General features: G+C 43.1%; 1 protein-coding gene across 3 annotated transcripts in view; it reads left to right on the plus strand.

The window, feature by feature from the left end:
* Positions 1 to 25,489, plus strand: part of exo1 (exonuclease 1) — a 50,803-nt gene that overhangs the window by 12,910 nt on the left and 12,404 nt on the right. For all 3 annotated transcript variants that reach the window (XM_071205762.1, XM_034100137.1, XM_034100138.2), the window contains exons 4-12: positions 2,742 to 2,865; positions 3,763 to 3,900; positions 4,936 to 5,148; positions 8,742 to 8,929; positions 9,089 to 9,191; positions 9,267 to 9,480; positions 9,805 to 9,982; positions 22,161 to 22,701; positions 22,864 to 22,953. In XM_071205762.1, coding sequence (XP_071061863.1) covers positions 2,742 to 2,865; positions 3,763 to 3,900; positions 4,936 to 5,148; positions 8,742 to 8,929; positions 9,089 to 9,191; positions 9,267 to 9,480; positions 9,805 to 9,982; positions 22,161 to 22,701; positions 22,864 to 22,953 — 1,789 coding nt within the window. The remainder of the gene's footprint in view (positions 1 to 2,741; positions 2,866 to 3,762; positions 3,901 to 4,935; positions 5,149 to 8,741; positions 8,930 to 9,088; positions 9,192 to 9,266; positions 9,481 to 9,804; positions 9,983 to 22,160; positions 22,702 to 22,863; positions 22,954 to 25,489) is intronic.

The raw sequence follows: 25,489 nt of genomic DNA on the forward strand, positions 1-25,489 counted from the left end.
TGAGAAGTGGCCTTAGAGTCTTTCTTCAACTGAACAATAGCCTTGTCCAGATTGTCAAACCTTACGTTACAGATTTCTTTAACGCTTTGTATTTCAGAAAGCAATTGGCCAGCCCACTTGGGGACGTGTTCCTCTTCACCAAACATTTCCGCCATGAGGCCGCTGTCTTTCTTTGCTCTAGCTCTGGTCAAACTACTGCCGGGCATTTAGACGCAGATGTTTTACACACTAGTAGAACTGACTGCGCATTACACTTTGAGACTTTCAGTTTTGGTTAAATCATAGTTGTCTGATTACCGCCTGCACCCGACTACTCCGCTCAGCTCGCCGGTGTCATCACGTGATCAACAGTCAACATTTCGTAAACACTCATGTTCATAAAAACCTTCATAACACACAAGGGGACGGGTTATAACCGGAAAAGCATGACATGGGCCCTTTAAGTGTATGGCTGGGTACACGACACATGCATATTATTGTCTGCGACCTCACAAGTCCTAGTAAAGCCATCAGTCGGCTTCTCTCCTCATCAGAGGTCGTCCCCATGTCCCAAACTGGGACTAAGCGCACGTCAAACTGATCACACATTTGCAACAGTCATAGACACACAGTATGGGTGTGAGCTGTCTTACCTTAAAGGGGGCGCTTTTCTCCACAAAGCTATTCACCCCCTACAATCAAATATTGATGATCATTTACACCAGTTAAACTCTTTTTGTATTGTAATATGTTTTTGCTCCCTAGATTATGTTCCTAGAGTTAGCTTGTTGCTAACTGCTTGTTGTGAAGTCTAGCTGCTGCATGCACATCACTTTTGTACTGTGCATGAGCACTGATGGATAAGTGCATGCTTCCAGGCAAGCTCTGGCAAAGGCTCATCGTTGGAAGCAGAGTTCGGTGATCAGAGAAGAAGAAACACAGGAATAGGTTAGAGATACGAAAAGGTTAGCCTTGAAGTTGTCAACTATAAGGCTCAGGCTATGTTAAGGTGGATCAGCCATTCCCATTTCAGTTTAAAGAAAAATAACTTGCTTACACAGAATTGTTGCACTATGCGTTAGCAGAGATGGCTAACTGCAGGTGCAGACTGCAGTACAGAGAGAGAAAGGAGAAGGAGAGGTGGAAAGCAGGCCTGTGTTGCAGTTGTGTTGGCCCAGTGACGTCATGGTTCACAGGCTGAGGTGTTGGGAAGTCAGCCACGGCTTAGCCTCCTTGTGCCACACGGCTTGACCAGGTATCTGGAGCTAACGGCTAGTGATTCACTCTGAGCTAACCGGTCACCATCCATGCAGTTTAAGACGCAAAAACAATGTCAAGTCAAACAATGCGGTCATTTTGCAATCTTCACTTGTCATCCTGGTTAATAAGGATTCATAATCCTGATAATGTTGCTTATCTGTGTGTTTACTGTGAGCAGCTACAAACTGGCAGTCGTGGAGTTTGCTTATTTGCTTAAAAACTAATAACAAACACTGAAGCTAAAGTTGGGAAAGGAGCTACAGCAGAATTGCACCATGAATCAAAGCAAAACAAACTCCACAGAGAACCCTGTATGAAAGAAAATAAATGTGACTATAAGGGAAACATGACAGAATAACTGAGGGCCTGTTCCAAACACAATAAGACAGTGGTATGCATACCTGCGAACAAACACGCTCAAACAAAGCTTGGTTTATTAGAAGGAATGCATTCCACAACCGCAACAGAGCAGCATTGTTTATGTGTGAAGGTGCAGAGCGGAATGTACCGACCTGCCAACAGATGCGACCAAACAACCCCCCGCAAACAAATAGTTGAACATCAAGGTCCTACACCTCATTGTTGTCTTTAACAAGGAAGCTGAGCTCTATCTGGCTGTCCTACTTGTGTCTTTGCTTACAGTGGTGCCCCTCTTTAGCCCCTTGTCAGCAACAAAGACATCAGTCTCTGCTTTCCAGATAGTACATAAGACTGATGTGTTTATGGACTCTCTTATTTGGGGTTCCAACCCTGTTTTGATCAACAGATCTGAAGTGTGCTTTTAAAGGTCATTTCTACTGATCATGATTCCATTGTTGAGCTCACTAGAATACATTTACACTGTGCAATGTTCCAAACTCACATTGGTTTCTCACAGCATCTCTGTACAGTCTGTGTATTCACTCTCTGTCCTACACGGCTTGTTGGAGCTCCTGCCCCCCCCCCTGTGAGCCCAGTGGCCGTCTGCGAGACAGCGAACCCCAGCCCGAACACACACCGACTCACAGCCTCGTCGCGTCCCGCCGTCTCAGAGAGGACAAATCGGCGGAGCTGCAGCTGAGAAAAGATTCAGTGTGTGTGTGTGAGGAAGTCCGTGGATTGGTCAATTTGGACCAATCCACGGACTTAACCTAACGGCTCCACGGACGTAACGTAACGGCTCCACGGATTGGTCCATTTGGACCAATGGATCCATTTGGGTATGGGCACGGCACAGTACCCAGGAAGAAAACAATGGAAAAGAGACATGTCCAACGAGGCGTTCTGGGGCAGCACAGACACGTCTTCTCTGTGTTAGAGTTGTACTCGCTACAGGGTGTACTTTGAGGGTGTGTGACTCTGCAGAACGTTTACATGCAGAAAAAGCTTCATAACACACAAGGGGACGGGTAATAACCAGAAAAGCATGACATGGGCCCTTTAACTCTGACAATGTATTGTGCTAAAGACATTTAGTGTAAAGCGTTCCAATATTTATTCAGTTTCTTTCTTTTCCGCTTTAGGCGCAGAGAAAGCAACCTTCAGAAAGGCCGGCAGCTGCTCCGCGAAGGCAAACTGTCTGAAGCCAGGGACTGTTTCACTCGCTGTGTGAACATCACCTCCTCAATGGCTCATAACCTTATTAAGGTGAGGACTTCCTATCTCTCTTATATAACATACTTATATGAGTGTCTTTGCTCTGGGGCTGCCCACTGAAGTGGTTCAGAGTCTCCTCGCATTTTTAAGAGTTTGTCTTTTTTTATATTGTAGACTGATATAGGAGTTTGGTGCGGGGCAGCTGAACTGACATTTCCCATGCTGATTGATTGATTGATTTTTACTTCATATAATCCAAGATCAAAAAGTCAGTCTGTAATAATGTTGAGTGTTTATAAAACGTTATCGATACACAATAATGGTATGAACTAAATATACCACAAGCACTATATGACAGTTCTTAATGCTCTAAACTTCACATATTAAATATTTATCCATTTGAACAAGTCAATGTTAACAGTTAACAGAACATGTAGCAACAATAGGGGAGGGGGCAAACGGGTTCCAAGTACATCATAGCAGACTCTCTGAGTTGTGAAACATGCAGTCTATTCAAACATGGCAATAACATACAAGCTCATAAGAGTACACTGAAGAAGGTTCATGAACAGAGGTGGAGAAAAGGAATGCTTTGAAAGAAATCCCCCTGAAAAAGAATGGGCTTTTCTTGTTCATGTGTATGTTTTGGTACATGGAACCAAAAGTATACAAAACATTTCTGCTCAAAGTAATGAGTAGATTATAAAGACCGTAAACTAGAATCTGTAATATCTCTTCACAAGTATCCATTTCAATTGATTTTCTTTTCTTTTTTTTATCAATTTGTGACACATGGCCTTCAATAAGTATAATCTTCAAATAAGACCTTCACCAAATGTGGCTTTTTGTACCCCACAAATGCATGCTTTGGTTTCTTCTTTGTGGCCACATACAGCATGTTGTTGTTCTATGTTGGGGAAATGGTGTATGACATTTTGTTTCAACCAGGTTGCAAGGGCGAGAGGAGTGGACTGTGTGGTGGCTCCATATGAAGCTGATGCTCAGTTAGCTTACCTTACCAAGAGTGGCTTGGCCCAGGCTGTCATCACAGAGGACTCTGACCTGCTGGCATTCGGCTGCAAGAAGGTAAGGAGTGCAAACCCAGGCTGCATAAGTATGTACATGCTCAAAAGGAAAGCCCCTTGTTGGTATGTGGATTAGAATGATCCAGATTATGTTGACGATTTAACACGAGCCTGGCCTTTTTTTGTTCTTTGAAGCTGGTTTTCAATTCATGTGGAATTGTATTCATATCTAAAAGACCAGACTAATTGTCATTCTGCTGGATCGTTCCCCATATGTTAACTGTGGACCACATACACAAACCAAACCCTGGTGTAGTTCAACTCACGATGTGGTTTGTTTGAGAAGTTGTGAATGCAGTAATCATTCTCTGGTGCGAAACAAAACAACACAACAGGTCCAAGACCGCTTCAAAGAGGAGGACTCGGCCCGCCAATTGCATGAAATCAACTCAAATGCAGGAGTATGAGCTACCTGGAATTGTTGAGATGGAAAAAGGTTAACAATGGTGGGCCTAAGAGATATTTTCAGAGCATCCAGAATAACCAGAGGCTTCCTAAACACTTCTCAAATGTGTTATGCAGGAACAGCAAAACATGACTCGTATAACAAAGACTTCTGCGTGTACATTTCTTTCTAACCAAAAGAGAATCTAACTAAATGTAGTTTTAGGATACTGTGAGCAAAATGAAATACACTTAACATAGGCTTTAAAGCTGCTTTTAAGATATATTAGTGAGGTTGTGTTTTCACAACAGGCTGAATGAGAATCAGCAGGTTATTTGAGCCTTGTTAGCCTGCATACATAAAGCTAGATTTAGATAACAGGGCTGTGCTGCTTTTATTGAGATAAGAGTACTGGTATTTTTCATCATGCAAAGCAGTTTCAATTCTGCTTGGCAGATAAGATTTCCTAGGCTTACTTTGTGTAAGATCAATTCAGTTGGCCAACCAGCACAGATGATATCAGAAGGGCGTTGGCTCCAGTGTTCATCCTGTTTGCAACAAACCATGCATTAGAACCTTTTAAGAAATAGCCTCAGATACTCCCGCTGCTCACACTATGCTTCTAAATCACTTGTCTTTCACATCATGCAGGTGATCCTCAAAATGGACAAGCAGGGCAACGGCCTGGAGATCGACCAGGACAACATGGGCCGGTGCCGCTCTCTTGGGAACGTGTTCACCGAGGAGAAGTTTCGCCACATGTGCATCCTCTCTGGGTGCGACTATCTGGCCTCCTTACATGGCATCGGCCTGGGCAAGGCCTGCAAGCTGCTCCGACTGGCCAAAGACCCAGATATCCTCAAGGTACCTCACTTTTAACAAGGACAGGTCAGCATGGTTGGCTGCACACCAAACCTGCTTCTAAGTTTAAGTCTATTGATTCAAAGTGGATCAAATCTTCCAACGGCTTGTGATCAAAATGGCATCCAACAGATTTAAAGTGATACTAAATAACATAAAGTTGAATTAAACCAACTTATTGCTTTATTAAAATACTTGGTATTGTTAAAGGTAGGTATTCTTTAAGTAGATTTGTATAACTCGTATAAATGATTCCCCTCTTAAGCCACACGGACCCGCCAAAGGGGCCGAAACCACAACATCTGCAAGCAGCAGTGTCTGAGGGCTTCTTAAGATTGAATAAACTATGAATGTTTCATATCCATGTAACGGGAAGAAACTCAGCTAACTGATGATATGTACTATTTTTAACCAAAAAAAACACAATACTAACTGAGCCTCTGAATTAGCCCTGAGCGAAAAAATGCTAACGACGTGTGCACAGAAACTCACTCATAACTAGGGTTTGGTATCGTTTTAATTTTCACGATTCTGATTCCAATTCCGATTCTTTGAGGGGCAGGGTAAAAAAAATGATTAAGTTCTTGTTGAGAAAAACAAGCATATCTGCCTCTCAGGCATACCGGGAAGAAAGGTTTGAACATGTTAAAGTAAAATGCTTCAATCTGGTGCACTTTAAGCAGAATGACTAGAGACTAGATCTAGGGGGTACAACTCCAAACACCCATATGAAAAAGATCGGTTTACATTTTAATAATTAAATAAGTACGTGAACATAACCAGTAACCCATAGCCAATAACAAATACATGCAACGTATTTTATTTGTGTTGTTCATTCATATCTTATTTTATATATGCATATTTCTTTATCTCTCCAGTTTAAAACGATATGTCTGGATTACTGTCCTATAGTTTACATTGGAATGATTTCAAACCTGTTTTATCCCAATCATTATAAAGGAGAGCCTTGGAAATATGTGTTTACATAAATTGTGATCAAGCCGTTTGAGACCCACTGAGATAACTTAGACTAAAGTGAACTATCTAAACACTCGGAGTCCTTTACCTCACTGAGCTGAAGTTATCAGCCTCAGTCTGACTGGAGAGGACTCTCCTCCACATCATTGGAGAAGCATCTTCTTCTTCCGTAAGAGCAGCTAGCACCAGATGCTAATAACAACAGCGCCGGTTCCAGTGCACCCTCCCTCTCTCACTCGCACTTTGGCTGTGAGCTGCGGTTGCCAGATAAGCCAACATCCCCCATTTTCATCACTTGCAGCGCCCATCGTACAGGGCGAATGAAACGTGTAACCGGGGTGAAAAGAGTGTTACATTTACTTAATTATGAATGTTGTTGTTTTCCCTCCCAGAGCTGTCAGCGCAGCGCCTCCACAGACCTGGCGCCCTAGGCGAACATCTATAACGCCAGTGCGACGGGCCGGCCCTGGTCTCAGGTTACGCTGTAGGAAGTGTAGGTACAACGCTACATTTCCCGCCCCGCCGCAGTCATACAGTAGGCTACGGAGAGCGGCGAGAAACATTTCCTCAGGCATCGAAAAGCGGAACCGAAATCCACATTTCTAAATGATGCCGTTGGAATCGAAATGTTGGAACCGGTTCCGAACCGGAACCGGTTCTCGGTACCCAACCCTACTCATAACACCCTTATTACTTATCGTAACAGCACATCCAACATATCGATTAGCATCGTGAGAATACACAGAATCGATAGGTACCTACATCATCACTCCATGATAAGAACTCGCGACATAATAAACAAAAACAGACATCATAACTCTTGGCGCTAGGTAGCAAAAATGGCAATATGTCTTACCTTCCTTGTTGTCTGGTCAAAAGTGGACTTCAATGGCATTAAAACGATAAAAATGCTGCCGAAGGTTAATCCACAGGTTAATCCAATGTGTCTGTCCCTTTTTTGATTTCTGATAATCCATGAGTAATAAAACTAGTTTTCCGTTTCCAGATGTCAGCGTGAGAGATAGGTTCACTCTGATGCAAACCTGCATGCGCAAAGCTCCCACCTTCTTTTTTGTTAACGTTGGTGTGTATGTGGAAATTCCCATTCCATTCTATTGGCTATAACGGTTAAAAAGAGATGTCAATCACCAAAATCGACCAATGGGTTCCAGAGAAACGGCAAAAACGCCCATTTCCACCCAAATGACCCCAGAATAGGGGTGGGCGATATGACGATATATATCGTCGTGACGATATTAGGTCTCCACGATATGCTTTTTCAGAGATATCTTCCTATCGTGATAAAAAAAAAAAAAATAGCGGGAGGGGAAGAGGCTCTCCGTGCGCGGCGCAGGGGGCTATCACAGCGGACGGAGAGCCTCTTCCCCTCCCGCTCCCCCAGCCTCACCTACTGATTTTAATTTCACCATATATCTAGCCCGATCGATTTCACAATGTCAGCGCACCTCTGCTTTCGTTCAGTCCGAGATGTTTGATACGCTCCCAAAGTCCCCGCCCCCTTTGCAGCGAGGGAAAATACACTGTTGGCAGTCTGCACACACAGCAATAATGGACGGAGAGTCAGATTCTGATGTAGAAGAATTAGATTTAGTCCCCAAAAAGAACTCTACGTCTGTGGTATGGAAATAGTTTGGATATAACACAACAGACATGGAGCAAACAAATGTAATTTGCAAAATGTGCAAAAAAGGAAATTTCAAAGCGACAGATGGCAACACGTCGGGCTTACGAGACCACCTCAAACGCAAGCACCAGAAAGAGCATGCAGAGACTGAGTGCAAGGTCCCCCGCGTGTGAATGCACAATCTACCGCAGCGACTGCACCAAAACAAACTACCATAGGGCAGGCATTTCATAAAGGGGCTCCTGATGAAAAGACTAGTAAACGGTGGAAAGACATAACTGACGCGGTGGCGTTTTATGTTTTTCCCTTCAGTTATGCTTAAGTATTTTATTACACTTCAAGTCTACTCTAAAGTTTACATTTGAATTTTATGTTTTACTTTAAAATAAAAAAACATCTATATTGATTCTGACTTTTCTACATCCAACACACAGGTTTATCATTACTTTGAGAACAAAGATTATTAATGTAACCCTTTTAGAAGGGAACATATGGTCATTTGTTCTGGGAATGTCATTTTCGAGCCTGAGACCTGAAAAAGATGATTTATTGACCTAGGAAATATTAGTAGTTTAACCCAACTCCCTTCGTGCAGGAAGAGATACAATAACGTATTTCATCTTATTTCATTTGTTCTTTCTAAATGTTGGTCATTTTCATTTGTTCTTGTAATCTAAGTTATATGTTATAAATATATATATAGGACACAAAAAACTTGCACAATATGAAGGTCTTTTTTTTTTAAGGCATATGGTTTCACAATATTTATATTGAAGGTAATCGATGAAAATGTAAACTGTAAAAAATAGAAAGTTCGCTACACAATTCCAGTTTTTTATTATTCAAAAATTGGTCTAAAGAACAAAGAAAGTGAGTCAGTAGTTGCACACTAGCACAAAAGGTTTTACGTCAGTCAAACCATGTAACCGGGTGCAGTGGCAGACATTTGATTGTGAGCTCTTGTTCCCTTCAGGTGATCAGGAAGTTGGGTCAGTACCTGAAGATGAGCATCACCGTCCCAGAAGAATACATTGAGGGATTCGTCAGAGCCAACAACACCTTCCTCTACCAGCTGGTGTTTGATCCTGTCAAGAGGAAGGTGATTCCCCTCAACCCGTACCCAGCGCACATGGACCCGGCCACCCTCAGCTACGCTGGACTGTATCCTACCGTCATCAATCGCTCCTGACCAAATTACCACTGTAAATAGTGGAAATGATGCAGTGTCCAGCAGCTGTTATATTTTATTTAGAAATGTGGAATTGTAAGTAACTCTCATTCACTTGCACACTATCCATTCCTTGATGATGATGAACTCAGTAATCTAGGAGACGACAAAGGCTCGCAGATGGCCCTGGGAAACCTTGACATCGACACCTTGGAGAGGATAGACGACTTCAGCCCAGATAAACCCATTCAGCAGGTACCAGATCAGCTGTTCTTTTGAAATACGTGTCATATTTCATATAGAATAACTCGGCAAATGTCCCTTTTTTAGCTTTCTAAACCCTGCAGTCGCAGCTGGAACAGCTCAGCAGCCCCCACTGGGCCCAGTATCTGGAGTGGAGGCCTCAAGGCAGCATGTGTTGCCCCGCCCCGGCCTGCTGCCTCCCCAGACAGGCCATCCTCCACCAGGGGGAAGGAAAGAGTCGTCAGCCTGGTCGGTCTGAGGCTTCCCTGCAGAGAGCTGCGGGTGAAGAGACCCAGAGAAGGTGAGCTGTTAACGTGTGATGTGCAGTTTGCACACTGCACCCATTTAAAGCTCCCAGTAAACACACCACTGCACAACAGTCTGAATAATAGTTTATGATAAATGATGATCACTGATACTGACTATGCTTCTGAGAGTCCTTAGATAAATAAATATCTATATCCAATCCTTCAAAAATAATGTATCTGCGATTAATGTATTTGTTGTTAAGTAAACGGAATCTCTGTGGCAGCAAACAGCAGAACCAAGATAATAGAGCAAAACAAATGAAAGCAGCAGTGTGAAGCCTATTATGTTCACTGTACTTGTCTTTTCCTCCTTAAAGACTCTAGTGTATCGGAGCAGGATATGCTGCAGCAATACTCGTCCCCCACTCAGAAGAGATCCAGGTCAGACCAGCTTCCAGAGAAGCCAACAATAACCAGGCCCCGCAACCGCTTCGCCACCCTGCTGCAGAGGAGGAACCAGGAGCCTGAGGAGGACGGACAGGCCACATGCAGCAGGTGACATAATGGAGGCCCCTTTACATCTTGCATTTTAAATGTTTTGGGTGATTGGGTTGCTACAAAATAGTGCTTGTCCATATGAAAGGAAGGGTGTAAATACACCAGAAACGAGACAAAAAGGCAATTGTGTTTTCAATCTGCATACATCAAGTCCAAACCCGGGCAGTGCCTAACTTTCAGCCCAGCCCATCAAACATGCAGCAATCAGAGAAATGTCCAAAGAGAGGGGGGGAAAGAATCATGGTGCCTCCCTGTGTGGTGTTGCTGCTGAGAGCAAGGAGCAGAGAACAATGGCCTGGTGCACAACTGCACAACACAATGTAGCTATCATGGCTGTCCGTGCTGGACTGATGTTGGCACTGGCGCACGGCAGTCCCATGTACTGTTGCACACCACTGTTGTATTGACAGGCATCTAGTGGCACATTATACACACATCCAGGGTTTGAAGTGTTTCATTTCAAACCTTTATTTAACCAGATTGCTCCTTGAGATCATAGATCTCTTTTCAAGGGAGACCTGCAGCATATAGGTTCCACATGAAACATAAAACAATAAAGGACATTATACATTATATTTACAGGATACATAGTTATAGACATTTACAAGTGCCCATAGTATCAGCAAGCATTTCATTTAGCCTAGCTTTAAAAACATGCAGAGGAATTTGATTGCTCAGTTTCAATTCTTGCTGAAGATTGTTCCAAGCAAGTGGAGCTGCGCACATAAAAGCTGTCTCACCTAAGACAGTCCTTGCTCTTGGCACATCTAACAAGACTACATCATGTGACCTCAGACAATAGCTGCGTGCAGCTCTGTGTGTGTGATCAGAGAGCAGATATAATACGGGAGTTTACCAACAAAGCTTTATAGATAAACGTGTACCAGTGACTGAGCCTCCGTACAGAGAGTGATGGTAAACCTGCCTTGGTATACAGTGTACAGTGATGAGTAAGCGCTTTACAATTTGTGATAAATCTCAGTGCGCTGTGATAGGCGGCATCTAACTTGCTCAGGCAATAGGCAGGTGCATTCATATACAACACATCACCATAGTCCAGCACAGGTCAAAGGTCACAGAGCCTTTTCCTGGCCTCAAGCGAGAAACAAGACTTGTTTCTGAAAAAGAAACCTAGCCTAACCCTCAGTTTTTTCAGCAGGTTATTGACATGGAGTTTAAAAGTAAGACAATCATCAAGCCAGATACCAAGGTATTTATAACAGGTAACCACTTTGAGTACTTGTCCTACTTGTCCTGTTTGAAGTCTTTGTCTTATGATCATGTTCAAGTGTAGATCAGTATGTAGTGTCTCTACTTTAAAGAGTCCTCTCCTGCTGATGTTCAGGTGTATATCAGTATGTAGTGTCTCTACTTTAAAGAGTCCTCTCCTGCTGATGTTCAGGTGTATATCAGTATGTAGTGTCTCTACTTTAAAGAGTCCTCTCCTGCTGATGTTCAGGTGTATATCAGTATGTAGTGTCTCTACTTTAAAGAGTCCTCTCCTGCTGATGTTCAGGTGTATATCAGTATGTAGTGTCTCTACTTTAAAGAGTCCTCTCCTGCTGATGTTCAGGTGTATATCAGTATGTAGTGTCTCTACTTTAAAGAGTCCTCTCCTGCTGATGTTCAGGTGTATATCAGTATGTAGTGTCTCTACTTTAAAGAGTCCTCTCCTGCTGATGTTCAGGTGTATATCAGTATGTAGTGTCTCTACTTTAAAGAGTCCTCTCCTGCTGATGTTCAGGTGTATATCAGTATGTAGTGTCTCTACTTTAAAGAGTCCTCTCCTGCTGATGTTCAGGTGTATATCAGTATGTAGTGTCTCTACTTTAAAGAGTCCTCTCCTGCTGATGTTCAGGTGTATATCAGTATGTAGTGTCTCTACTTTAAAGAGTCCTCTCCTGCTGATGTTCAGGTGTATATCAGTATGTAGTGTCTCTACTTTAAAGAGTCCTCTCCTGCTGATGTTCAGGTGTATATCAGTATGTAGTGTCTCTACTTTAAAGAGTCCTCTCCTGCTGATGTTCAGGTGTATATCAGTATGTAGTGTCTCTACTTTAAAGAGTCCTCTCCTGCTGATGTTCAGGTGTATATCAGTATGTAGTGTCTCTACTTTAAAGAGTCCTCTCCTGCTGATGTTCAGGTGTATATCAGTATGTAGTGTCTCTACTTTAAAGAGTCCTCTCCTGCTGATGTTCAGGTGTATATCAGTATGTAGTGTCTCTACTTTAAAGAGTCCTCTCCTGCTGATGTTCAGGTGTATATCAGTATGTAGTGTCTCTACTTTAAAGAGTCCTCTCCTGCTGATGTTCAGGTGTATATCAGTATGTAGTGTCTCTACTTTAAAGAGTCCTCTCCTGCTGATGTTCAGGTGTATATCAGTATGTAGTGTCTCTACTTTAAAGAGTCCTCTCCTGCTGATGTTCAGGTGTATATCAGTATGTAGTGTCTCTACTTTAAAGAGTCCTCTCCTGCTGATGTTCAGGTGTATATCAGTATGTAGTGTCTCTACTTTAAAGAGTCCTCTCCTGCTGATGTTCAGGTGTATATCAGTATGTAGTGTCTCTACTTTAAAGAGTCCTCTCCTGCTGATGTTCAGGTGTATATCAGTATGTAGTGTCTCTACTTTAAAGAGTCCTCTCCTGCTGATGTTCAGGTGTATATCAGTATGTAGTGTCTCTACTTTAAAGAGTCCTCTCCTGCTGATGTTCAGGTGTATATCAGTATGTAGTGTCTCTACTTTAAAGAGTCCTCTCCTGCTGATGTTCAGGTGTATATCAATATGTAGTGTCTCTACTTTAAAGAGTCCTCTCCTGCTGATGTTCAGGTGTATATCAGTATGTAGTGTCTCTACTTTAAAGAGTCCTCTCCTGCTGATGTTCAGGTGTATATCAGTATGTAGTGTCTCTACTTTAAAGAGTCCTCTCCTGCTGATGTTCAGGTGTATATCAGTATGTAGTGTCTCTACTTTAAAGAGTCCTCTCCTGCTGATGTTCAGGTGTATATCAGTATGTAGTGTCTCTACTTTAAAGAGTCCTCTCCTGCTGATGTTCAGGTGTATATCAGTATGTAGTGTCTCTACTTTAAAGAGTCCTCTCCTGCTGATGTTCAGGTGTATATCAGTATGTAGTGTCTCTACTTTAAAGAGTCCTCTCCTGCTGATGTTCAGGTGTATATCATATGTAGTGTCTCTACTTTAAAGAGTCCTCTCCTGCTGATGTTCAGGTGTATATCAGTATGTAGTGTCTCTACTTTAAAGAGTCCTCTCCTGCTGATGTTCAGGTGTATATCAGTATGTAGTGTCTCTACTTTAAAGAGTCCTCTCCTGCTGATGTTCAGGTGTATATCAGTATGTAGTGTCTCTACTTTAAAGAGTCCTCTCCTGCTGATGTTCAGGTGTATATCAGTATGTAGTGTCTCTACTTTAAAGAGTCCTCTCCTGCTGATGTTCAGGTGTATATCAGTATGTAGTGTCTCTACTTTAAAGAGTCCTCTCCTGCTGATGTTCAGGTGTATATCAGTATGTAGTGTCTCTACTTTAAAGAGTCCTCTCCTGCTGATGTTCAGGTGTATATCAGTATGTAGTGTCTCTACTTTAAAGAGTCCTCTCCTGCTGATGTTCAGGTGTATATCAGTATGTAGTGTCTCTACTTTAAAGAGTCCTCTCCTGCTGATGTTCAGGTGTATATCAGTATGTAGTGTCTCTACTTTAAAGAGTCCTCTCCTGCTGATGTTCAGGTGTATATCAGTATGTAGTGTCTCTACTTTAAAGAGTCCTCTCCTGCTGATGTTCAGGTGTATATCAGTATGTAGTGTCTCTACTTTAAAGAGTCCTCTCCTGCTGATGTTCAGGTGTATATCAGTATGTAGTGTCTCTACTTTAAAGAGTCCTCTCCTGCTGATGTTCAGGTGTATATCAGTATGTAGTGTCTCTACTTTAAAGAGTCCTCTCCTGCTGATGTTCAGGTGTATATCAGTATGTAGTGTCTCTACTTTAAAGAGTCCTCTCCTGCTGATGTTCAGGTGTATATCAGTATGTAGTGTCTCTACTTTAAAGAGTCCTCTCCTGCTGATGTTCAGGTGTATATCAGTATGTAGTGTCTCTACTTTAAAGAGTCCTCTCCTGCTGATGTTCAGGTGTATATCAGTATGTAGTGTCTCTACTTTAAAGAGTCCTCTCCTGCTGATGTTCAGGTGTATATCAGTATGTAGTGTCTCTACTTTAAAGAGTCCTCTCCTGCTGATGTTCAGGTGTATATCAGTATGTAGTGTCTCTACTTTAAAGAGTCCTCTCCTGCTGATGTTCAGGTGTATATCAGTATGTAGTGTCTCTACTTTAAAGAGTCCTCTCCTGCTGATGTTCAGGTGTATATCAGTATGTAGTGTCTCTACTTTAAAGAGTCCTCTCCTGCTGATGTTCAGGTGTATATCAGTATGTAGTGTCTCTACTTTAAAGAGTCCTCTCCTGCTGATGTTCAGGTGTATATCAGTATGTAGTGTCTCTACTTTAAAGAGTCCTCTCCTGCTGATGTTCAGGTGTATATCAGTATGTAGTGTCTCTACTTTAAAGAGTCCTCTCCTGCTGATGTTCAGGTGTATATCAGTATGTAGTGTCTCTACTTTAAAGAGTCCTCTCCTGCTGATGTTCAGGTGTATATCAGTATGTAGTGTCTCTACTTTAAAGAGTCCTCTCCTGCTGATGTTCAGGTGTATATCAGTATGTAGTGTCTCTACTTTAAAGAGTCCTCTCCTGCTGATGTTCAGGTGTATATCAGTATGTAGTGTCTCTACTTTAAAGAGTCCTCTCCTGCTGATGTTCAGGTGTATATCAGTATGTAGTGTCTCTACTTTAAAGAGTCCTCTCCTGCTGATGTTCAGGTGTATATCAGTATGTAGTGTCTCTACTTTAAAGAGTCCTCTCCTGCTGATGTTCAGGTGTATATCAGTATGTAGTGTCTCTACTTTAAAGAGTCCTCTCCTGCTGATGTTCAGGTGTATATCAGTATGTAGTGTCTCTACTTTAAAGAGTCCTCTCCTGCTGATGTTCAGGTGTATATCAATATGTAGTGTCTCTACTTTAAAGAGTCCTCTCCTGCTGATGTTCAGGTGTATATCAGTATGTAGTGTCTCTACTTTAAAGAGTCCTCTCCTGCTGATGTTCAGGTGTATATCAGTATGTAGTGTCTCTACTTTAAAGAGTCCTCTCCTGCTGATGTTCAGGTGTATATCAGTATGTAGTGTCTCTACTTTAAAGAGTCCTCTCCTGCTGATGTTCAGGTGTATATCAGTATGTAGTGTCTCTACTTTAAAGAGTCCTCTCCTGCTGATGTTCAGGTGTATATCAGTATGTAGTGTCTCTACTTTAAAGAGTCCTCTCCTGCTGATGTTCAGGTGTATATCAGTATGTAGTGTCTCTACTTTAAAGAGTCCTCTCCTGCTGATGTTCAGGTGTATATCAGTATGTAGTGTCTCTACTTTAAACAGGGTTCGTATGGGTGCTTGAAATCCTTGAAAATGCTTGAAATTTGACGTGGTATTTTCAAGTTTGGGAAAGTGCTTGAATTTTGGGAAAGGTGCTTGAAATTGAGATAAAGTGCTTGAAAATGTAAATGCTTTACTTTTACAATAAATTGCTGTCTGACTGTTCGCTTTTTAGATTAAAAGAAAAGCATTGCTTCGCTTCTACATAAAACAGCTCCGCTGCACCTTCCCGCGCTATGCGCGCGACCTGAAGTGTTTGTGTTATGTGTGACCTGGGCATTCTGATGAGAGATAGATGACTGTGTGCCAGGAGGTTGCAGTTTCAACGAGCGTTGGCTAGCAGAAAACAAATACGAGCCATGGCTAAGACGAGGGTCAAGCCCACGAGTCGCCTCCTGCAAAGTTTGCAAAAATAACGATGCGAGAGTCTGCGCTGACGAGCCACATGAAAGGTACGCCGTAGTAGAGCATTTTAGATTAGGCTAACGTTGCATGTTACGTTTGTTTAAGCTAACGTTAGCAAGCTGAATAGCGAACTCGATTGAGGGATAATAATAATTGGAGGGCACAATCATTTCAGAGGAGCGTACCTATGTTATGTGCGTTACAGTCGCCATCGTGTGGTGTTCAGAGGACGAAGCACTCACGGCATTTCGTGTTATAGTCATGAAATATAATCTATTGATTCGACACGGAGCGATTTTGAAAGCAATGTATTTCTACTGGTAGTATGTTTCGTGCCTAAACCAAATGTGACTTGCTCTATCGAAATCAGTCGCATTGACCCGAAGACACATTTTCGTTTGTATTACTGGTCTGGGGGAAGCTCGCGAGTGTGTTTGTGTATTTTGGGTTTGTGTATTTTTGCGTTTGTGTACCGGGGAAACACTCACGAGAAACACCGGCTGTTGCTATGTTTGCTGTGACGTTACATTACTCCGTTCTTCGCTTGTAATTATGCCGAAGCTTCAAAGTTGTATTTATCATCTGAATTTGCCGAAACAAGTTTAATATTCTGAAAGCCAATACTTTGTTTATTTGAAAACAGATGAAAACAAACTGTCTTTTATATAAAATTGAACTATTATACAAGTAAAACTACATTTTGCTTTAATCCCATCATGTAATTGTAGAATGAACACAGTCTTCCTTTGAAGATGTATAAGTCAGGTGTCTTGAGTAGTCAGCATTACCTAAAATCATTGGACACATTTGTAAATATTATTTCCATTGTGAGCCTATTTCTATGCAGCTCTGTGTGATTTTGAAGCTACTATTCAGGCTAATACACTACCAGAGGTGGAGAAGTACTCAGATATTGTACTTGAGTAAAAGTAGAAGTACTCAGATATTGTACTTGAGTAAAAGTAGAAGTACTCAGATCGTGTACTTGAGTAAAAGTAGAAGTACTCAGATCTTGTACTTAGTAAAAGTAGAAGTACCAGAGTGTAGGAATACTCTGTTACAGTAAAAGTCCTGCATTCAAAATGTTCCTCAAGTGAAAATAGAAAAGTATTCTCATCAAAATATAGTGAAAGACCGTAAAAGTAGTCGTTGTGCAGATTGGTCCATCTCAGAATAATATATATGATATGTTTTATAATGATTGATCATGAAAGTGTTCTCAAAGTTGGTGAAGGTGCAGCTAGTCTGAAGTACTTTGTAGACTGCAGGGTAGCTGGTGAAGGTGCAGCTAGTCTGAAGTACTTTGTAGACTGCAGGGTAGCTGGTGGATTTACTCCAGGTGGAACTAAAGTCTGATTTAACACTTTATTATATTTCACATCATTCATCTGTGAAGTAACTAAAGGTGTTAAATACATGTAGTGCAGTAGAAGTACACCATTTACCTCTGAACTGTAGAGGAGTAGAAGTACACCATGTACCTCTGAACTGTAGAGGAGTAGAAGTACACCATGTACCTCTGAACTGTAGTGGAGTAGAAGTACACCATGTACCTCTGAACTGTAGTAGAGTAGAAGTACACCATGTACCTCTGAACTGTAGTGGAGTAGAAGTACACCATGTACCTCTGAACTGTAGAGAAGTAGAAGTACACCATGTACCTATGAACTGTAGTGGAGTAGAAGTACACCATGTACCTCTGAACTGTAGAGAAGTAGAAGTACACCATGTACCTCTGAACTGTAGTGGAGTAGAAGTACACCATGTACCTCTGAACTGTAGTAGAGTAGAAGTACACCATGTACCTCTGAACTGTAGTGGAGTAGAAGTACACCATGTACCTCTGACTTGCGTTCACTACCAACCTAAAAGTACCTCAAAAATAGTAATCAATAATGTATTGAAAAGTTATTTGGCTGATTGTGGTATATTGGCTCAGCCAGGTTATATGTGAGGCCTAGTCTACGTACAGATCACTAATTTTAAAATATTAAACTTAGTTTTCTTTACTTTAATTTTGCATCCTCGTGTAGAATGCTATCACGAAACACACATGTGGTTGTTTATAGCATAAAGAACATCTGATTTAATGTGAGGTAGGGAAATATTCATTTGAGGATGTGTATATAAATATGTAATTTACAACGGCTGTAAGATGCTTGAAAAGCTGGAAAATGCACCTTGAAAATGCTTGAAAAGTGCTTGAATTTGACTTTGGAAAAGGTGTAAGAACCCTGTTTAAAGAGTCCTCTCCTGCTGATGTTCAGGTGTATATCAGTATGTAGTGTCTCTACTTTAAAGAGTCCTCTCCTGCTGATGTTCAGGTGTATATCAGTATGTAGTGTCTCTACTTTAAAGAGTCCTCTCCTGCTGATGTTCAGGTGTATATCAATATGTAGTGTCTCTACTTTAAAGAGTCCTCTCCTGCTGATGTTCAGGTGTATATCAGTATGTAGTGTCTCTACTTTAAAGAGTCCTCTCCTGCTGATGTTCAGGTGTATATCAGTATGTAGTGTCTCTACTTTAAAGAGTCCTCTCCTGCTGATGTTCAGGTGTATATCAGTATGTAGTGTCTCTACTTTAAAGAGTCCTCTCCTGCTGATGTTCAGGTGTGTATCAGTATGTAGTGTCTCTACTTTAAAGAGTCCTCTCCTGCTGATGTTCAGGTGCATATCAGTATGTAGTGTCACTACTTTAAAGAGTCCTCTCCTGCTGATGTTCAGGTGTATATCAGTATGTGGTGTCTCTACTTTAAAGAGTCCTCACCTGCTGATGTTCAGGTGCATATCAGTATGTAGTGTCTCTACTTTAAAGAGTCCTCTCCTGCTGATGTTCAGGTGCATATCAGTATGTAGTGTCTCTACTTTAAAGAGTCCTCTCCTGCTGATGTTCAGGTGTATATCAGTATGTAGTGTCTCTACTTTAAAGAGTCCTCTCCTGCTGATGTTCAGGTGTATATCAGTATGCAGCGTCTCTACTTTAAAGAGTCCTCTCCTGCTGATGTTCAGGTGTATATCAGTATGTAGTGTCTCTACTTTAAAGAGTCCTCTCCTGCTGATGTTCAGGTGTATATCAGTATGTAGTGTCTCTACTTTAAAGAGTCCTCTCCTGCTGATGTTCAGGTGTATATCAGTATGTAGTGTCTCTACTTTAAAGAGTCCTCTCCTGCTGATGTTCAGGTGTGTATCAGTATGTAGTGTCTCTACTTTAAAGAGTCCTCTCCTGCTGATGTTCAGGTGTATATCAGTATGTAGTGTCTCTACTTTAAAGAGTCCTCTCCTGCTGATGTTCAGGTGCATATCAGTATGTAGTGTCTCTACTTTAAAGAGTCCTCTCCTGCTGATGTTCAGGTGTATATCAGTATGTGGTGTCTCTACTTTAAAGAGTCCTCACCTGCTGATGTTCAGGTGTATATCAGTATGTAGTGTCTCTACTTTAAAGAGTCCTCTCCTGCTGATGTTCAGGTGTATATCAGTATGTAGTGTCTCTACTTTAAAGAGTCCTCTCCTGCTGATGTTCAGGTGTATATCAGTATGTAGGGTCTCTACTTTAAAGAGTCCTCTCCTGCTGATGTTCAGATGTATATCAGTATGTAGTGTCTCTACTTTAAAGAGTCCTCTCCTGCTGATGTTCAGGTGTATATCAGTATGTGGTGTCTCTACTTTAAAGAGTCCTCTCCTGCTGATGTGCAGGTGTATATCAGTATGTAGTGTCTCTACTTTAAAGAGTCCTCTCCTGCTGATGTTCAGGTATATATCAGTATGTAGTGTCTCTACTTTAAAGAGTCCTCTCCTGCTGATGTTCAGGTGTATATCAGTATGTAGTGTCTCTACTTTAAAGAGTCCTCTCCTGCTGATGTTCAGGTGTATATCAGTATGTAGGGTCTCTACTTTAAAGAGTCCTCTCCTGCTGATGTTCAGATGTATATCAGTATGTAGTGTCTCTACTTTAAAGAGTCCTCTCCTGCTGATGTTCAGGTGTATATCAGTATGTAGTGTCTCTACTTTAAAGAGTCCTCTCCTGCTGATGTTCAGGTGTATATCAGTATGTAGTGTCTCTACTTTAAAGAGTCCTCTCCTGCTGATGTTCAGGTGTATATCAGTATGTAGTGTCTCTACTTTAAAGAGTCCTCTCCTGCTGATGTTCAGGTGTATATCAGTATGTAGTGTCTCTACTTTAAAGAGTCCTCTCCTGCTGATGTTCAGGTGTATATCAGTATGTAGAGTCTCTACTTTAAAGAGTCCTCTCCTGCTGATGTTCAGGTGCATATCAGTATGTAGTGTCTCTACTTTAAAGAGTCCTCTCCTGCTGATGTTCAGGTGTATATCATTATGTAGTGTCTCTACTTTAAAGAGTCCTCTCCTGCTGATGTTCAGGTGTATATCAGTATGTCGTGTCTCTACTTTAAAGAGTCCTCTCCTGCTGATGTTCAGGTGAATATCAGTATGTAGTGTCTCTACTTTAAAGAGTCCTCTCCTGCTGATGTTCAGGTGTATATCAGTATGTAGTGTCTCTACTTTAAAGAGTCCTCTCCTGCTGATGTTCAGGTGTATATCAGTATGTAGTGTCTCTACTTTAAAGAGTCCTCTCCTGCTGATGTTCAGGTGTATATCAGTATGTAGTGTCTCTACTTTAAAGAGTCCTCTCCTGCTGATGTTCAGGTATATATCAGTATGTAGTGTCTCTACTTGAAAGAGTCCTCTCCTGCTGATGTTCAGGTGTATATCAGTATGTAGTGTCTCTACTTTAAAGAGTCCTCTCCTGCTGATGTTCAGGTGTATATCAGTATGTAGGGTCTCTACTTTAAAGAGTCCTCTCCTGCTGATGTTCAGATGTATATCAGTATGTAGTGTCTCTACTTTAAAGAGTCCTCTCCTGCTGATGTTCAGGTGTATATCAGTATGTAGTGTCTCTACTTTAAAGAGTCCTCTCCTGCTGATGTTCAGGTGTATATCAGTATGTAGTGTCTCTACTTTAAAGAGTCCTCTCCTGCTGATGTTCAGGTGTATATCAGTATGTAGTGTTTCTACTTTAAAGAGTCCTCTCCTGCTGATGTTCAGATGTATATCAGTATGTAGTGTCTCTACTTTAAAGAGTCCTCTCCTGCTGATGTTCAGGTGTATATCAGTATGTAGAGTCTCTACTTTAAAGAGTCCTCTCCTGCTGATGTGCAGGTGTATATCAGTATGTAGTGTCTCTACTTTAAAGAGTCCTCTCCTGCTGATGTTCAGGTGTATATCATTATGTAGTGTCTCTACTTTAAAGAGTCCTCTCCTGCTGCTGTTCAGGTGTATATCAGTATGTCGTGTCTCTACTTTAAAGAGTCCTCTCCTGCTGATGTTCAGGTGAATATCAGTATGTAGTGTCTCTACTTTAAAGAGTCCTCTCCTGCTGATGTGCAGGTGTATATCAGTATGTAGTGTCTCTACTTTAAAGAGTCCTCTCCTGCTGATGTTCAGGTGTATATCATTATGTAGTGTCTCTACTTTAAAGAGTCCTCTCCTGCTGATGTTCAGGTGTATATCAGTATGTCGTGTCTCTACTTTAAAGAGTCCTCTCCTGCTGATGTTCAGGTGTATATCAGTATGTAGTGTCTCTACTTTAAAGAGTCCTCTCCTGCTGATGTTCAGGTGTATATCATTATGTAGTGTCTCTACTTTAAAGAGTCCTCTCCTGCTGATGTTCAGGTGTATATCAGTATGTCGTGTCTCTACTTTAAAGAGTCCTCTCCTGCTGATGTTCAGGTGAATATCAGTATGTAGTGTCTCTACTTTAAAGAGTCCTCTCCTGCTGACGTTCAGGTGTATATCAGTATGTAGTGTCTCTACATGTCTCCATGCCTTAATGTTCTAAAGCTCTTTATTGTTCTCATACTGCCTGTGCTGCAGCACCTCTTTTCACCCTCTGTCTGAAACCAGAGCCCAGTCTGCTCTGATTGGTTAGCTGGTCTGCTCTGTTGTGATTGGTTAGCTTAGAGATATCCCGCCCCTTGTATAATGTGTTGGAGCTCTAGCCAATAGAAGCCTGAGTGTTACGTAGTGATGTCACTATTTTCTGGAAGTAAACAAAGGAGTCCAATGGAGGCGCTTCAGGCAGGAGGTGTGTGAAGCGCCCTCTGGAGGGAACTCATGCACTAAAGCATCACAGGGAAGGGAAAACCCCAGAAGCAGAACGGGCCTCTTCTTAGGATGTTTTATTTCACCCACCTATTAATCGAAAGATTTATTCTTGTGCCCACATTTATAACTGCAATCTAATGTCCTGATGTGGTTGTGTTTATTCTGTGTAGATTCTTCAGCAGTTGTAGCTCAGCAGCCGGTGTCAGCGTGAAGGAGTGTGCTCGGGAGGATCCTCCTCAGGATGTGGAGCCCACAGCTGTGAATCAGGACCGTTCTCCCAACAGCCAGACCAATGACAGCGACGGTCCTGACATTCCGTCAGTTGACACCCCCAGCCCGCCTCCATCGCCTAGCACCACATCTCCCTGTTCAGCCAGTCAGGGACTCCAGCTGTTCCGCTGGTCTGGCAGCTCATGTTCTGCTGATCAGAACACACCTCAGTCTGCTGCAGGCCTGGCCGCCCTGCAGCAGTTTCACTACAACAAGGAGAGTTCTTCTTCTTCGTCTTCAAAGACACACAGATCCTCTGGAGACACGTCACTCCCTCCTCCTTCTCCCACTGACCCAGACCCAGAGAAAAAGGAGGACCTCCCGGATTCACCCCCTTCTCAAGACAGCGCCTACTTTACCCAGTCCCAGCCTCACCCCACTTCCTGCCACAAAGAGGAAGTCCTCACCTGCAACTTCTCCTCCTCCTACCAGGAGGAAGCTGTACGTTCATACACATTTCCACTTCCTTTTGAAATGTGTATGCAGTGCTTGTGGTCACACACTCATCACCAGCAGAGTTTCATGGCTCATGAGTGGGTGTGCAGAAAGCTATTCGTGTAGCATCACTTTGTCTTCTTATGCGTCTTTCATTTGCTTCCTCAGGAAATCAACTCAAGTAAAGATCCTGAGCCAGAGCAAAGTCCCGCCCACTCAGCAGAAGCAGATAAGAGGCCTGGCGTGCTCAGAGCAAAGGTAGGATTTGCTGGTAATGACGTTACAATAACAAACTGATAATGTCAATCAAGTTCACTTCTCACAGCTGTTTAACAATGTGTTTTTTAGGGATGGAATGATTATTCGAATATTCTAAATTAGTCTGGTATTCGATTAGGAGTTATGAAAATGTGTATTTAATTAAATATATATACCCTATATAGACAAAAGTATTGGGCCACCTACACATTACACCTACAGGAGCTTTTCTGACATCCCATCACAAATGATTTGGCATTAATATGAAGTTGGTCCGTCCCCCTTTGCAGCTACAACAGTGTCCTCTCTTCTGGGAAGGCTTTGTCCCCCTGTGCAGCTACAACAGTGTCCTCTCTTCTGGGAAGGCTTTGTCCCCCTTTGCAGCTACAACAGTGTCCTCTCTTCTGGGAAGGCTTTGTCCCCCTGTGCAGCTACAACAGTGTCCTCTCTTCTGGGAAGGCTTTGTCCCCCTTTGCAGCTACAACAGTGTCCTCTCTTCTGGGAAGGCTTTGTCCCCCTTTGCAGCTACAACAGTGTCCACTCTTCTGGGAAGGCTTTGTCCCCCTTTGCAGCTACAACAGTGTCCTCTCTTCTGGGAAGGCTTTGTCCCCCTGTGCAGCTACAACAGTGTCCTCTCTTCTGGGAAGGCTTTGTCCCCCTGTGCAGCTACAACAGTGTCCACTCTTCTGGGAAGGCTTTGTCCCCCTTTGCAGCTACAACAGTGTCCTCTCTTCTGGGAAGGCTTTGTCCCCCTGTGCAGCTACAACAGTGTCCTCTCTTCTGGGAATGCTTTGTCCCCCTTTGCAGCTACAACAGTGTCCACTCTTCTGGGAAGGCTTTGTCCCCCTGTGCAGCTACAACAGTGTCCACTCTTCTGGGAAGGCTTTGTCCCCCTTTGCAGCTACAACAGTGTCCACTCTTCTGGGAAGGCTTTGTCCCCCTTTGCAGCTACAACAGTGTCCTCTCTTCTGGGAAGGCTTTGTCCCCCTTTGCAGCTACAACAGTGTCCTCTCTTCTGGGAAGGCTTTGTCCCCCTTTGCAGCTACAACAGTGTCCTCTCTTCTGGGAAGGCTTTGTCCCCCTGTGCAGCTACAACAGTGTCCACTCTTCTGGGAAGGCTTTGTCCCCCTTTGCAGCTACAACAGTGTCCTCTCTTCTGGGAAGGCTTTGTCCCCCTTTGCAGCTACAACAGTGTCCTCTCTTCTGGGAAGGCTTTGTCCCCCTTTGCAGCTACAACAGTGTCCACTCTTCTGGGAAGGCTTTGTCCCCCTTTGCAGCTACAACAGTGTCCTCTCTTCTGGGAAGGCTTTGTCCCCCTTTGCAGCTACAACAGTGTCCTCTCTTCTGGGAAGGCTTTGTCCCCCTGTGCAGCTACAACAGTGTCCACTCTTCTGGGAAGGCTTTGTCCCCCTTTGCAGCTACAACAGTGTCCTCTCTTCTGGGAAGGCTTTGTCCCCCTTTGCAGCTACAACAGTGTCCTCTCTTCTGGGAAGGCTTTGTCCCCCTTTGCAGCTACAACAGTGTCCACTCTTCTGGGAAGGCTTTGTCCCCCTTTGCAGCTACAACAGTGTCCTCTCTTCTGGGAAGGCTTTGTCCCCCTTTGCAGCTACAACAGTGTCCACTCTTCTGGGAAGGCTTTGTCCCCCTTTGCAGCTACAACAGTGTCCTCTCTTCTGGGAAGGCTTTGTCCCCCTTTGCAGCTACAACAGTGTCCTCTCTTCTGGGAAGGCTTTGTCCCCCTTTGCAGCTACAACAGTGTCCTCTCTTCTGGGAAGGCTTTGTCCCCCTGTGCAGCTACAACAGTGTCCACTCTTCTGGGAAGGCTTTGTCCCCCTTTGCAGCTACAACAGTGTCCACTCTTCTGGGAAGGCTTTGTCCCCCTTTGCAGCTACAACAGTGTCCACTCTTCTGGGAAGGCTTTGTCCCCCTTTGCAGCTACAACAGTGTCCTCTCTTCTGGGAAGGCTTTGTCCCCCTTTGCAGCTACAACAGTGTCCTCTCTTCTGGGAAGGCTTTGTCCCCCTTTGCAGCTACAACAGTGTCCTCTCTTCTGGGAAGGCTTTGTCCCCCTTTGCAGCTACAACAGTGTCCTCTCTTCTGGGAAGGCTTTGTCCCCCTGTGCAGCTACAACAGTGTCCACTCTTCTGGGAAGGCTTTGTCCCCCTTTGCAGCTACAACAGTGTCCTCTCTTCTGGGAAGGCTTTGTCCCCCTTTGCAGCTACAACAGTGTCCTCTCTTCTGGGAAGGCTTTGTCCCCCTTTGCAGCTACAACAGTGTCCACTCTTCTGGGAAGGCTTTGTCCCCCTTTGCAGCTACAACAGTGTCCACTCTTCTGGGAAGGCTTTGTCCCCCTTTGCAGCTACAACAGTGTCCTCTCTTCTGGGAAGGCTTTGTCCCCCTTTGCAGCTACAACAGTGTCCACTCTTCTGGGAAGGCTTTGTCCCCCTTTGCAGCTACAACAGTGTCCTCTCTTCTGGGAAGGCTTTGTCCCCCTGTGCAGCTACAACAGTGTCCTCTCTTCTGGGAAGGCTTTGTCC

This window comes from Pseudochaenichthys georgianus, chromosome 15 (assembly GCF_902827115.2).
Source record: "Pseudochaenichthys georgianus chromosome 15, fPseGeo1.2, whole genome shotgun sequence".
Classification (NCBI taxonomy): Eukaryota; Metazoa; Chordata; class Actinopteri; order Perciformes; family Channichthyidae; genus Pseudochaenichthys; species Pseudochaenichthys georgianus.